The 13,648-nt window shown below is 42.6% G+C and overlaps 1 protein-coding gene across 1 annotated transcript in view; it reads right to left on the reverse strand.

Annotated features, from left to right (window-relative positions):
- TH (tyrosine hydroxylase) overlaps positions 1-13,648 on the reverse strand; it is a 99,184-nt gene that overhangs the window by 36,524 nt on the left and 49,012 nt on the right. The window contains exons 4-5 of the mRNA XM_040328475.1: positions 12,334-12,422; positions 8,465-8,532 (exon numbers count right to left, since the gene is read on the reverse strand). Coding sequence (XP_040184409.1) covers positions 8,465-8,532; positions 12,334-12,422 — 157 coding nt within the window. The remainder of the gene's footprint in view (positions 1-8,464; positions 8,533-12,333; positions 12,423-13,648) is intronic.

Here is a 13,648-nt window from a genome sequence, read left to right on the forward strand (position 1 = left end):
AAAAAAACAATATTTTTTACTTTTTGCTATAATAAATATCCCCCCCAAAAAAAAAAAAAAAAAACATATTTTTTCTCAGTTCAGGCCGATACGTATTCTTCTACCTATTTTTGGTAAAAAAAAAATCGCAATAAGCGTTTATCGATTGGTTTGCGAAAAATGTATAGCATTTACAAAATAGGAGATAGTTTTATTGCATTTTTATTAATATTTTTTTTTTACTACTAATGGCGGCGATCAGCGATTTTTTTCGTGACCGCGACATTATGGCGGACACATCGGACAATTTTGACACATTTTTGGGACCAAAAATGCATTGTTTACTGTGAAAATGACAATTGCAGTTTGGGAGTTAACCACTAGGGGGCGCTGAAGGGGTTAAGTGTGACCTCATATGTGTTTCTAACTGTAGGGGGGCGGGGCTGGATGTGTGATGTCATTGATCGTGTTTCCCTATAACAGGGAACAGACGATCAATGACAGCGTCACAGTGAAGAACGGGGAAGCTGTGTTTACACACAGCTCTCCTCGTTCATCAGCTCCAGAGGACCAATCGTGGGACACCGGCGGCGTTTGGGTCCGCAGATCCCGCGGCCACGGAGCTTCGGACCGGTTTGCGTGCACGCGCCGAATGAAATATTGTATGCAAATACAGTATGGTATATCAAGAACTAAAAAAATAATAAAAGCAAAGGGTCTACATATAAAGGGTTTCAAATGTAACCCTACAGTTACTTGCCCACCCACTACTAGTATAAGAATTGGGTTCCTTGGTGAACCTTACAGCATACACAGAAAATGGCAGACAAAGAAACAATCTGACAAAAAGGACCATACAAGTGAGCCTTTGGGGCTTGAATAAACCAAAATGAATTACTACCCAAAATAATATGAAAAAAACTTTATTAGTACACAAAATAATAACAACAATAAATAAATATAACCACCTTCCACCACCATTAAAAGACAATGGGCTAGTGTCATAAAGACCGCCGTAAGTTTGTGCGGGCATAGCGTATCTGCGATACGCTACGCCGCCGTAACTTAGTGAGGCTGGGGCTGGATTCTCAAAGAACCTAAGTTACGGCGGCGTAGCGTAAATCTCTCGGCGTAAGCGCGCCAAATTCAAATTGAGAAGAGGTGGGCGTGTTTTATGTAAATAAAACATGACCCCACATAAATGACGTCTCTAACGAACGGCGCATGCTCCGTCTGTGAACGTATCCCAGTGCGCATGCTCCTAATCATGTCGCAAATAGTCAATGCTTTCGATGTTAACGTAATTTACGCAAAGCCTTATTCGCAAACGACTTACGCAAACAACGTAAAATTTTCAAAATGCGACGCGTGAACGACGTCCATACTTAACATTGGCTGTGCCTCATATAGCAGGAGTAACGTTACGCTGGAAAAAGCCTTACGCAAACGACGTAAAAAAATCCGCCGGGCGCACATACGTTTCTGAATCGGCGTATCCAGCTCATTTGCATATTCTACGCTGAAATCGACGGCAGCGCCACCTAGCGGCCAGCGTAAATATGCACCCTAGGATACGACGGCGTAAGAGACGTACGCCAGTCGGATCTTAGCCTAATTTCGGCCTATCTTGCTTTCTGAATACAGAAAGAAGATACGCCGCCGCAGCTTTGAATTTACGCGGTGTATCTATAGATACGCTGGCGTAAATTCTTGCTGAATCCAGCCCAATGTTGCCTTAGTAAAAAATATATGTCATATGCGCATTGCCACAATTTTCTTACCATGAAGTGGAAAAGTATTTGTAACTGATAACAATCATTTCTGACACTGAACACACTCACTATTGCCCACTAGAGTAGACCAAGATGGCGCAATCCTTTACCCCAACAACACATTTGGTCATTCAATGAGGGCTTGGACCAGATTGTTAATGGCTGCTCTAATCGGCTTACAGCTCAAAGCAGTGCTGTGCTGTATTACTAAAAAGGAAGCATGAACTGAGTGTCATGGATCCCCCTTATATAAAATGTTTCTTCATAATATGCATGTGTATAGATGTAAAAAAAATATATAAAACATATGTTTGATGGGATTGTTTACTGTATTTTTAGGGAAAGAATGATGTTTAATTTCAGTGTTTACCGCAAAGAATTTATGTAGCTTGAAAAGCAGGAAACAGACCAAGTATATAAGGAGCAAATATAGCTCCTCATACAGTATATACAGTGAGGAAAAAAAATCTTTGATCCCCTGCTGATTTTGTAGGTTTGCCCACTCACAATCAGTCTATAATTTTAATGGTGGGTTTATTTTAACAGTGAGAGACAGAATAACAACAAAAATATCCAGAAAAATGCATTTAAAAAAAAGTTAAATAAATTGATTTGCATTTTAATAGGGGAAATGAGTATTTGATGACCTATCAATCAGCAAGATTTCTGTCTCCCAGGTGTCTTCTATACAGGTAACAAGCTCAGATTAAGAGCACTCTCTTAAAGGGAGTGCTCCCAATCTCAGCTTGTTACCTGTATAAAAGACACCTGTCCACAGAAGCAATCAATCAGATTCCAATCTCTCCACCATGGCCAAGGCCAAAGAGCTGTTCAAGGATGTCAGTGACAAGATCGTAGGCCTACACAAGGCTGGAATGGGCTACAAGATCATCGCTAATCAGCTTGGTGAGAGGGTGGCAACAGTTGGTGGGATTATTTGCAAATGGAAGAAACACAAAATAACTGTCAATCTTCCTCGGTCGGGGAATCCATGCAAGATCTCACATTTTACCTTGTGGAGTTTCAATGATCATGAGAACGGTGAGGAATCAGTCCAGAACTACAAAACAATTGGTACTACGCCGTGAAGGACTGAAATCCTGCAGCGCTTGCAAGGTCCCCTTGCTCAAGAAAACACATGTACAGGCCCATATGAAGTTTACTAATGAACATCTGAAGGATTCAGAGGAGAACTGGGTGAAAGTTTTGGGGTCAGATGAGGCCAAAATCAAGCGCTTTGACATCATCTCAACTCACTATGTTTGTAGGAGGGGGAATGCTGCCTATGACCCCAAGAACACCAATTGGAACACCAACACCGTTCCAATTTTGTGGCACCGCACCGATTTGCAAAAGTAGTTTTTGCCGATTTCAGGTGCGACTTCAATAGACATTTGTGCATGAAGCCACACAGATGTCTATCAAGTAGCAGCTGAAATTGCGCTGACATTCAAGTGAAGTAGCGTGAATTCAAAGTAGCATCAATGTGAACCAGGGCAAAGTGAGGGAAATCCATGATGGCTAGCAGGGTCACCAGAACTAGTGTCCTAGTTGGAAAATTTACCCTCAATTCCTGCTCTGGTGACAACTCAAAATGTAGGATACTTTTTCACATTCACTCTCATTAATAATAACACAGACAGCAATAAAAAACCTTAGTAATAGAAAGAAGCGCCAGACCAAAAGCGTGTGAAAGAGTCCAGAATCATTTTAATTCTTGGTAAAAAAAAGTCATATAAGAACCAAATCCATATAAAAACCACCAATGCATTAAAATTATCTTGAACTCTTTCATCTGGTTTTGCTGTGGCACTCCTTTTTGTATTTCTATGGGTTGTGCTACTGTTGAGTGCCCAGTGAGGAAGGCCAACGCGGTGACGTAAAACACAACAACGTGCTGAGAAAAATTAAGTTAAATGCTTCTAAGCATGCGTCGACTTGATTCTGAGCATGCTTGGGCTTTTAACCAATGCTTTTGCATACTAACCGTCGGTTTTGACCTATCGGTTAGGCGTCCATCGGTTCAATTTTAAAGCAAGTTCTACAATTTTTGACCGAAGGATAACTGACCGATGGGGCCCACACATGATCGGTTTGGACCGATGAAAAGGTCCTTCAGCCCTGGTTCACACTGGGCTGCGGGAGTGAAGCTGTGCGAGTTCAGCTGAACTCGCACGATTTCACTCCCGCTGGCAGTCACGATTTCGGCCGCAATTTAAGAGACATCTGTGCAGGTTTCTGCACAGATGTCTATGTAAATCGCGGCCCTAAATCGCAAAAAGTAGTACAGGAACTACTTTTTGAAATCGGTGCAGCGCCGCAGATGCGGCGTCGCACCGATTAGGACGGTGTCATTGCCGGCAAATGCCGCCGATTTGAGATGCGATTTCACAAGTGAAATCGCATCTCAAATCGAACCAAATCGTACCCAGTGTGAACCTGGGCTCAGTCCGTTTTCATCGGTTTGGACCGACCGTATGTATGTGGCCTAAGGCTTTCTGCACACAGGGTACATCTGTCCATAACACAGAATTCGGATCATTGAGAATGTGTCGGCTCTTCTTGGCACTGAGCCGCCACCTAATGTCCCAGTGCCAAAAAGGTCCACCACACCCATAACACCACCAGAGGATCCAGGCCACTAAGGCGGCACACAGTTTTGCCTTTAATTGCTCTCCGATACATCTACCTTTGTGAGTTGAATCTTTTTACATTGTTTCAATAAAGGCATTACCATGCTACACCAGAGCAATGGCGCTGTCCCATCTGTTTGAGGCCCTCTGAACACCAGAACTCCTGGCATGAAAAAGCAAGAGTTCATGTGCGTTTAGTGTTTTTTTCTGCTCCTAAGCAACTCTCCTGATTGTGCACATTCAACGCCTGCAACAGCGACATTTTTTAAGCTCTGTGTGCATGAAGCCTCAGGCCGAGAAAACTGGTCGTGTGTACATTTTTCGTCGAGCCAAAAAGAGAGCATGTCTTCTTTTTCCTCGACGGGAATGGAGAAACTTGCCTTGTCGAGTTCCTCGACAGCCTAACAAGGAACTCGACGAGGAAAACGATGTGTTTAGCCCATCGAGTTCCTCGGTCGTGTGTACGAGGCTTAAAAGTTCCCAGTGCCTCTTTGAGGATGTTGTTCTGGAGTAAAAAAAAAACTGACAGGTGTTCTAACCACTTTCTATTGTAACCAAAACTAAATTAACTAATTTAGCTTTCAGCTATACTTTAAAGTAGGAGTAAACTCCCATGCATGAACTTTGCCTATTGGTAAACCTATAATAAGGCTTGGAAAATAAATTACCGCCCTAAAATAGAACACTATTATAAAGCTGCAACTAAAAAGTGATATACACACCAAAACAGACAACATAGAAAAATGTAGTTGCGCTGGATTATTAATTAAACTATAACAAGTGAAAACAATATATGAAAAACAATATCAGCTGTGTGAATCATGTGTTCAGTGAATACAATCAGGGCCATCTTTTCCATTGGGCACGCTGGGCAGTTGCCCGGGGGCCCCGCTTGCCTGGGGGGCCCCACCGGCTGCCCAGCAACCCCAGTAAAAAATTATGGAGAGTGACGGGTTAGAACTTCCCATGCCCAGTTCGCGGAAATCACAGAGAAGATCCGGTCCTCCACGAGTGCGGGGGGTTGCTGATGTAAGGGGGGAGTGAATGCAAAAATGTAAGGGGGCACTGATATAAAGGTTCCCCCTCCTATATTAGTGACCCCTCTTACCTTCGTGTATTTAAGGAAGGTGGTCTCTGGTCACCAGAGTACCCCCCACATCAGAGTCTGCAGGATTCCCCCTTACAATGCAAGGGGGAACTCAGTCTGCGGACCCTGATGTAAGTGGGAAAGAGAAAGCAGTGGACTCTGATATAAGGTTGTCTCTGGTCACCATAGCCCCCCTCCACATCGGAGTTCCCCCCTTAGATCATGATCTGCAGCGTTCCCCTTTACATAAGAGTTCCCTTTCACTGTAAGGGGGAATCCTGCAGACTCTGATGTAAGAGGAAACTCTGTGCTGGCTGGGTTATAGTAACCTGACCTTCATGTCAATGAAGACATTTTTTTTTTTTTTACTTTTGTTTAACTTAAACACATTTCTAATGGCACTAGCTATATGTTTATAGTTTAAATACTGACATTTGCATTGTTCGGCACTGAAAACTGTAATTTTAGGTACTTTTTTTGCAGTGGCAGTAAATGTGGTTCTGCCAGTAAATTTTATGATTTTTGTCAGTAATTCTCGTGCGTAATTGTGTAGACAGGGCCCCAGTGCACTGTATTGCCCGGGGGCCTATAATGCTCTTAAGATGACACTGAATACAATTTGTATTTTATGCTTGGACTTCACTGAACACATGATTCACACAGCTGACAACGTAAGAGGCCTCGGATTGGCCCTACTATTTTAGCGCTATCTAGACGAAGTGTTGCCTTTTTTCACCTATTGCTATACTTTCATGTGGCATCGCTGCTTTGAATAATTGATTGGTACCATGGTAAATCCACTAAACTGTAAACCTTCTGAGAAAACGACCTGATATCCCCAGATCTTACGTCTCTTCCCTGGACAGACACGATACATAGACCCTCTACTGACCTATTGCCTCTCGTGACCTCTTCTACGCTATTGATCTGGGACCAATACCTCACCAGAAGTCTACTGTCCTCAAGACCCAGCCCATTGACCCTGCTGTTGGGGATCGCACCTTTTTTCTCTGACTTTTACTAGTTCCAAATTCCTCTCATGGCAAAAATCTGATGCTCCTCTCCTGAACCATACACTTCAAGACAGAAAATTAGTTCCTCTCTCCCGAATGCTCTGTCATAATCCTTTGGGGGCATGGCTTGAACATACCCAATTGACACACTTTCTAGACGGAATGCTGAGCATTGATGATTTGACTCGACCACAAACAGTCAGAGTCGTTGTTACCCCAGCCTAACAGACCGGAAAACTCACTATCCCAGATTTACCAGATTTTGTTACGGGCCTCTTATCCAGCTTCACCACCATTCCTTTCAAAATGGGAACAGGAGCTAAATGTATCCCCTGATGATATGGAATAGGGCAGAACACTGATGCTTTCCTTTAAGCTGTCTATATCATCTCATGCCCAAGAATTGAATTACCAAATTGTGTCTAGGTGGTATCGCTGCCCTTCTATCCTGCTATACCAGATACATATTGGAGTTTACAGGTCCCCGGCACCATGAAACATTAATAGGGCACATGTCCGTGCATCATGCCTTTTTGGGATAAAATACTATACCTATATGACAAACTTGTTGGGGAAAAACTTTCTAACAAACCTTGCATAACCATACTTTATGTTGCCGGGCTCCTATAAACAAATCAAGAAAAGTTTAATTTGTCTTTTTCTTACGGTAAGTTTTGGCGCCAACAGGCGATTCCCTCTGTTGCTGATTGGACTTGTGAAATGGACAAGATTGAACACCTAGAACCAGGGGTCAAGTCCTGGGGAAAAAAGTGTGGGAACTCCCACCCAAGATCCACTCCCCCACCAAAAAAAAAAAAAAAAGATACGCTCATATGCATAATTACTAAATCGCATGTTTTTTTTCTTTCGATCCACTGTACCTTAGTAATCCTTTATGTTACTGGCCGCTTCCTGTATATGGATTCATCGGGTAGTGTGTGGGTATTCCGTCACTTCCTCGATGCCGCAATGTCTCCTGGGAGCTTTTGTCATTGTTCCCAGGGGACATTGCGGAGGTCTGCCGCGAGTTATCGCAGGATTTAGAAATAAGCAAGTTCTTTCTAAATCCCGCGATAACTCGCGGCAGACCTCCGCAATGTCTCCTGGGAACAATGACAAAAGCTCCCAGGAGACATTGCGGCATCGAGGAAGTGACGGAATACCCACACACTACCCGATGAATCCATATACAGGAAGCGGCCAGTAACATAAAGGATTACTAAGGTTCGCCTGCCCCTGACAGTGACTCGAGCTGGGCATCGCCGCTTAGTGAAGGATTGGCTCGGGCGGCTCGGCTGCTCTAGTCCTGCAAAGGGAACTGAGTTCCTGCTGTGAAAAAAGTGCAGGAACTCCGTTCCCACGCGTTCCCGCAGGAGCACCACTATATATTTACGTTAAATCAGTATATTCATGTTAAATCTGTCGTGACCTCTAACATTACATTACTAGTGGTCTATTGAGTTCATTTTCTATACAGATTTTATGCCCAGTTTACCATGCCTTAGGGCAGTGGTTCTCAACTCCTGTCCTCAGGACCCACTAACAGGCCAGGTTTGCAAGTTAACTGAAATACATCACAGGTGATATAATTTTCCGCTCAGTGATTGCAGTGTTCAAGTCTTCATCTCTCCAAGGTAATACTTAAAACCTGGCCTGTTAGAGGGTCCTGAGGAAAGGAGTTGAGAACCAAGGCCTTATCTTATCATAACCCTGAGATGTTTGGCCTCTTATTACTATGGTATTAATGTATACATCCACTGGAAATGGACTAACACTCTCATGTTTATGCTACGTACTGTTTAAAACTTAATGAAACAGATTCAACATAAAACAAATGTTTAAAAAACCAACCAATGGGGCAAACTATTGTGGAATAGATTTTAAAAATTATTTTTATTTAATAAGGATATGCTTTAGTAATATAATATGGTAATATATACAGTATATTTTCTTGTTTCTACAATGTTATCATTGTCTTACTGTTTGTAATTGAAGGCTATATCAGCAATCATCTTTCTCCTCTTCCGATATTCCTGGTCGGAGAAACCCTGTGAAGAGTAATGGGACTGATCAACAAAAACATTCCCTGGAATTTAAGAAGACTGGCACAGACAGATTTTGCAAAAGTGTCTCTTATGCATTCTAAAAGTGGTGAAGAATAAGCCAAATTTATATACCTGTCTAGAACTTGTACTTGAATTTGCCTCATGCTGCGCCACTTTTAGAATGCAAGCAAGACACTTTTGCAAAATCAGAGACAGTTTTCTGTACGCCAAAACAGAGTTGGTCTTATTTAGCACCACCTTTACATTTTGGTGCATTTTAGAACTATGTATGTATAAATATATTTTTTTATTTTTAAAGTTTAAGTTTAGTTAAATATACTGTACACTACTGTGCAACAGTTTTAAGCAGCTGTGAAAAAATGATGTAAATTAGGAATGTTTTAGAAAATAAAAGTGTTAACAGTTTGTTTTTATCAGTTAACAAAATGGAAAGTAAATGAACAGAAGAGAACTACAAATGTACATTTGCACATAGTTTTTGAAGGAACTCAGCAGGTAGGTTGTTTAAAACTCAAAAAAATGCTGATATCGCCCTTCCTTCTAAATTGCAGCACAACTCAGCGCTTAGGATGCAAGCTGGGGTAATCTTGGACACAGACAGTTAGATAAAGCAAGATAAAAGCTGCTGCTTAAAACGGGGGAGCAATGGTATAATATACAGTAAATATAAAACTTCTAAAAACTCAAAAGTCCAAAGTTCAATAAAACACTGTAGCAGCGCTATTTCCAGACCAGCGTCTGAAACACTTCTATATGTCCATATTAATATAGGAAATCGGATGATAGTGCTGATAGATAGACAGAAAGAAAATCTTCAATTAGTGCTCCTTTCACCAGAGGGGGCGTTCACCACGTGGGGGGATAAACCCCTTAAGGGGATGCACTCACCACAATTAAGTAAAAGTAAAGCCTTGAGCATGTATCTCTGTGTATCTCCTGGATGCTGCACTCTCCACCAGCCAATGTGTTTGTGTTCATTCAAATCGCCATCACATGGAAACAGAGGGAACTCAAATAGTGTGATATTGTTTTTTTAAAACATAAGTTTATTGAGCCCCAAAACACATCCCCTAATACATTCTGCATACCATAAGTATACAAGTGACAAGCAAAGAAAATAATTGATGCCAGTACTGTGCCTGTATGCCTCTCCTAGCCGGACAGTGTAGTTGCTGAGAGCAGACTTTTTTCCTGTTCCTGGTTCGAGGGCTGTACAAAGTGTCAGGTCACTGGATTAGCGTCACGCCTGACGCGTTTCGTCATTGGTTGACTTCTTCTGAGGGCGCCCTCAGAAGAAGTCAACCAATGACGAAACGCGTCAAAGCGTGACGCTAATCCAGTGACCTGACACTTTGTACAGCCCTCGAACCAGGAACAGGAAAAAAGTCTGCTCTCAGCAACTACACTGTCCGGCTAGGAGAGGCATACAGGCACAGTACTGGCATCAATTATTTTCTTTGCTTGTCACTTGTATACTTATGGTACGCAGAATGTATTAGGGGATGTGTTTTGGGGCTCAATAAACTTATGTTTTTAAAAAACAATATCACACTATTTGAGTTCCCTCTGTTTCCATGTGATGGCGATTTGAATGAACACAAACACATTGGCTGGTGGAGAGTGCAGCATCCAGGAGATACACAGAGATACATGCTCAAGGCTTTACTTTTACTTAATTGTGGTGAGTGCATCCCCTTAAGGGGTTTATCCCCCCACGTGGTGAACGCCCCCTCTGGTGAAAGGAGCACTAATTGAAGATTTTCTTTCTGTCTATCTATCAGCACTATCATCCGATTTCCTATATTAATATGGACATATAGAAGTGTTTCAGACGCTGGTCTGGAAATAGCGCTGCTACAGTGTTTTATTGAACTTTGGACTTTTGAGTTTTTAGAAGGTTGTTTAAAACATCTTGGAGAACTAACCACATATCTTCTGTGGATCTAGACTGCCTCAAATATTTCCATCTCTACATGTAATCCAAAACCGACTTGATGGTTTTGAGATCAGGACTCTGTGGGGGCCAAACCTTTACTTTCAGGATTCCTTGTTATTTTTTTTATGCTGAAGATAGTTCTTAATGATATCGGCTGTATGTTTGGGTTTTTTGTCCTGATGCAGAATACATTTGGGGTCAATTGCATGCCTCATTGATGGTATAGCATGATGGGTAAGTACCTGTCTTTATTTCTCAGCATGGAGCATACCATTGATCCTGACCAAATTTCCAACTCCATTTGCAGAATTGCAGCCCCAAACTTGCATAATGCTTCACTGTTGCCTGCAGACATTATTATACCGCTCTCCAGCCTTTCGGTGAACAAACTGCCTCCTGCTACAGCCAAATATTTCAAATTTGGCTCAGCAGTAAAGAACACTTGCTGCCATTTTTTTGCATCCCAGTTCCTATATTTTCATGCATAGCTTTACCTCATTGGAGGGAATTTTCCATAAAGACCACTTTCAGGCCAGACTTCTTTTGGTTTCCACCAGTTGTGTGCTGATGGCTCTGCTGGACATCTTCTGATGTCAACGTGAAGTAAGCATGATGTGTTTTCATCTAATGTTTTCTTGGCCGACCACTGCATCTACATTTCTCAACATTGTCCATTTCTTTGTGCTTCTTCAAAAGATATTGAACAGCACATCTAGTTTGATTTTAAATCTTGGAAAGATCTTGCCAATGCAGTATAACTACCTTGTGTCTTGTTGCTCTGCTTAGCCTTGCCATGGTGTGACATGAAACTGGCTTCCCCAACCTCAACTTAGTAGCAGGGTTTGGCTGTTCCTCACCCAGTTGTAGGCCTTCTACACAGCTGTTTCTGTTTCAGTTAAAGACTGCGCTTCAACCTGTCTCTAGAAGATGTTTCTGGAGCTTAGGGAGGAGAATTTAAATAACCAGCCTGAATATTGAGCAGGGCCTAGCCAATCTCAGGGGAGGTGTGCCCAAATGGTGGCTGGCATGCTGTTAAAAAGACTGGAGTTTATTCCCTGCTGAAGGAATGGATCTGTAAGCTAAATGGCTGAATTAAATTGGGCTGTTTGACCCTGGAGCCCTTTGGACTGGATGTTGGACTACTCTACAAGCGGCTGCTCCTATGGACTGACCCTATTCCAGGATTCTGTGAGTAGAGCTTTCGTTGCCTGTGCTAAACCCACTTCATGGTTCCCAGCAGTGCACCAATAAACTGTTCTAGCCTGCCTTTACCTGTTCTCAAACCTACTTCATGGTCCCCAGCCATGAACCTGTGGACTGCTCCAGTCTGCCTTTACCTGTTCTCAAACCTACTTCATGGTCCCCAGCCATGAACCTGTGGACTGCTCCAGTCTGCCTTTACCTGTTTTCAAACCCACTTCATGGTCCCCAGCCGTGAACTCTTAGACTGCTCCAGCCTACCTGTACTTGTGTTACTATTACTATGAGATAAGTGTCCATTGCTAACAATATCCAAACATTTTGGAGTATCTAAAAAAAAAAAAAAAACAATGCATTTTGGGCAAATTAATGAAGCTGCACATATTGAATTGTACTTTGGCATTTATCTGTACCATAGTAATGCACATAGTTAACAGTCCATACATCTCTCCTATTTAATTTTGGATGTGAATTGATTAGAATGACAAAGAGGGAACATTATTGACTGGGAAAGCCGTCACAATAATATAGATGTATGGGATAGTGGAGTAAAAAAGAGCACAGGACTGCCAGAGGGTTAATGTCATTCCTTACCTAATAAAACGAAATTTGATGTTTTTTACAATGTGCTAAGGCATACAACTTACCGGATGATCTAAATCTAAGTCTGGGTCAAACTTGGTAACCAAATGGTGACACTTGTCCAGTTCTGCAATTTTAGTGGGAAACCAATGAACTGTAAAGCAAAAAAGAGGCATTGTTTGTATCAGGTCTGGCAACAGGAACACCTGGATCTGACTTTCAGGAAGACTGGGGATGAGATTATCCTATGCATACACAGCTAAGTAGCCTTTGCTGAGCTTTAAAGTGGTATTTAAAGCGGGAGTTCACCCAAATTTTTTTTTTTTTAACATTAGATTGATGCTCAATTTGTCAAGGGGAATCGGGTAGTTTTTTTAAAATCGAAGCAGTACTTACCGTTTTAGAGAGCGATCTTCTCCACCGCTTCCGGGTATGGTCTTCAGGACTGGGCGTTCCTATTTGATTGACAGGCTTCCGACAGGCTTCCCGACGGTCGCATACATCGCGTCACGAGTAGCCGAAAGAAGCCGAACGTCGGTGCGGCTCTATACGGCGCCTGCGCACCGACGTTCGGCTACTTTTGGAAAATGCGACCGTCGGAAGCCTGTCGCAAGCCTGTCAATCAAATAGGAACGTCCAGTCCCGCAGCCCATACCCGGAAGCGGCGGAGAAGATCGCTCTCTAAAACGGTAAGTACTGCTTCGATTTAAAAAAAACGACCCGATTCCCCTTGACAAAATGAGCATCAATCTAAGGTTAAAAATTACGTTTTTGGGTGAACCTCCACTTTAACCCTGTGAGTATTTTAACACATTAAGCACAATAAAATAAAACATTCCCTAGTAATCTATTTGTTAAGAATGTATACCTCAGCACGTGAGGTTTACAACTTTCAAGGCTGCTGACTTTTGCTCCATTAGGCCCCTTGCACAATGGGGCGTTTTTCATGCGGTACAGCGCTAAAAATAGCGCTGCTATACCGCATGAAAAATCATGCCCTGTAGTGTTCAATGTGAAAGCCCGAAGGCTTTCACATTGAAGCGGTGCGCTAGCAGGAGCGCACCAAAAGTCCTGCTAGCCACATCTTTACCGCGGTATAGGAGCGGTGTGTTCACCGCTCCTATACCACGCCTTCCCATTGAAATCAATGGGAAAGCGCGGTAATACCGCCCGCAACGCGGGCGGTATTAACCCTTTTTCGGCCGCTAGCGGGGCCAGTATGTCTGTTAGCTTGAAGAAGGGAGGGGAGAGGAGGATGGAGAACCAGGATAACCAGGATAGTGCCCTGTCATCGTAAGCTACAGGGATTTGTGCTACTGTTGATACACACAGTGTAGGGATACACAACTCTAGTCCCTGTATGCAAAGGTGGCAAAGTGT

This window comes from Rana temporaria, chromosome 11, assembly GCF_905171775.1.
Source record: "Rana temporaria chromosome 11, aRanTem1.1, whole genome shotgun sequence".
NCBI lineage: Eukaryota > Metazoa > Chordata > Amphibia > Anura > Ranidae > Rana > Rana temporaria.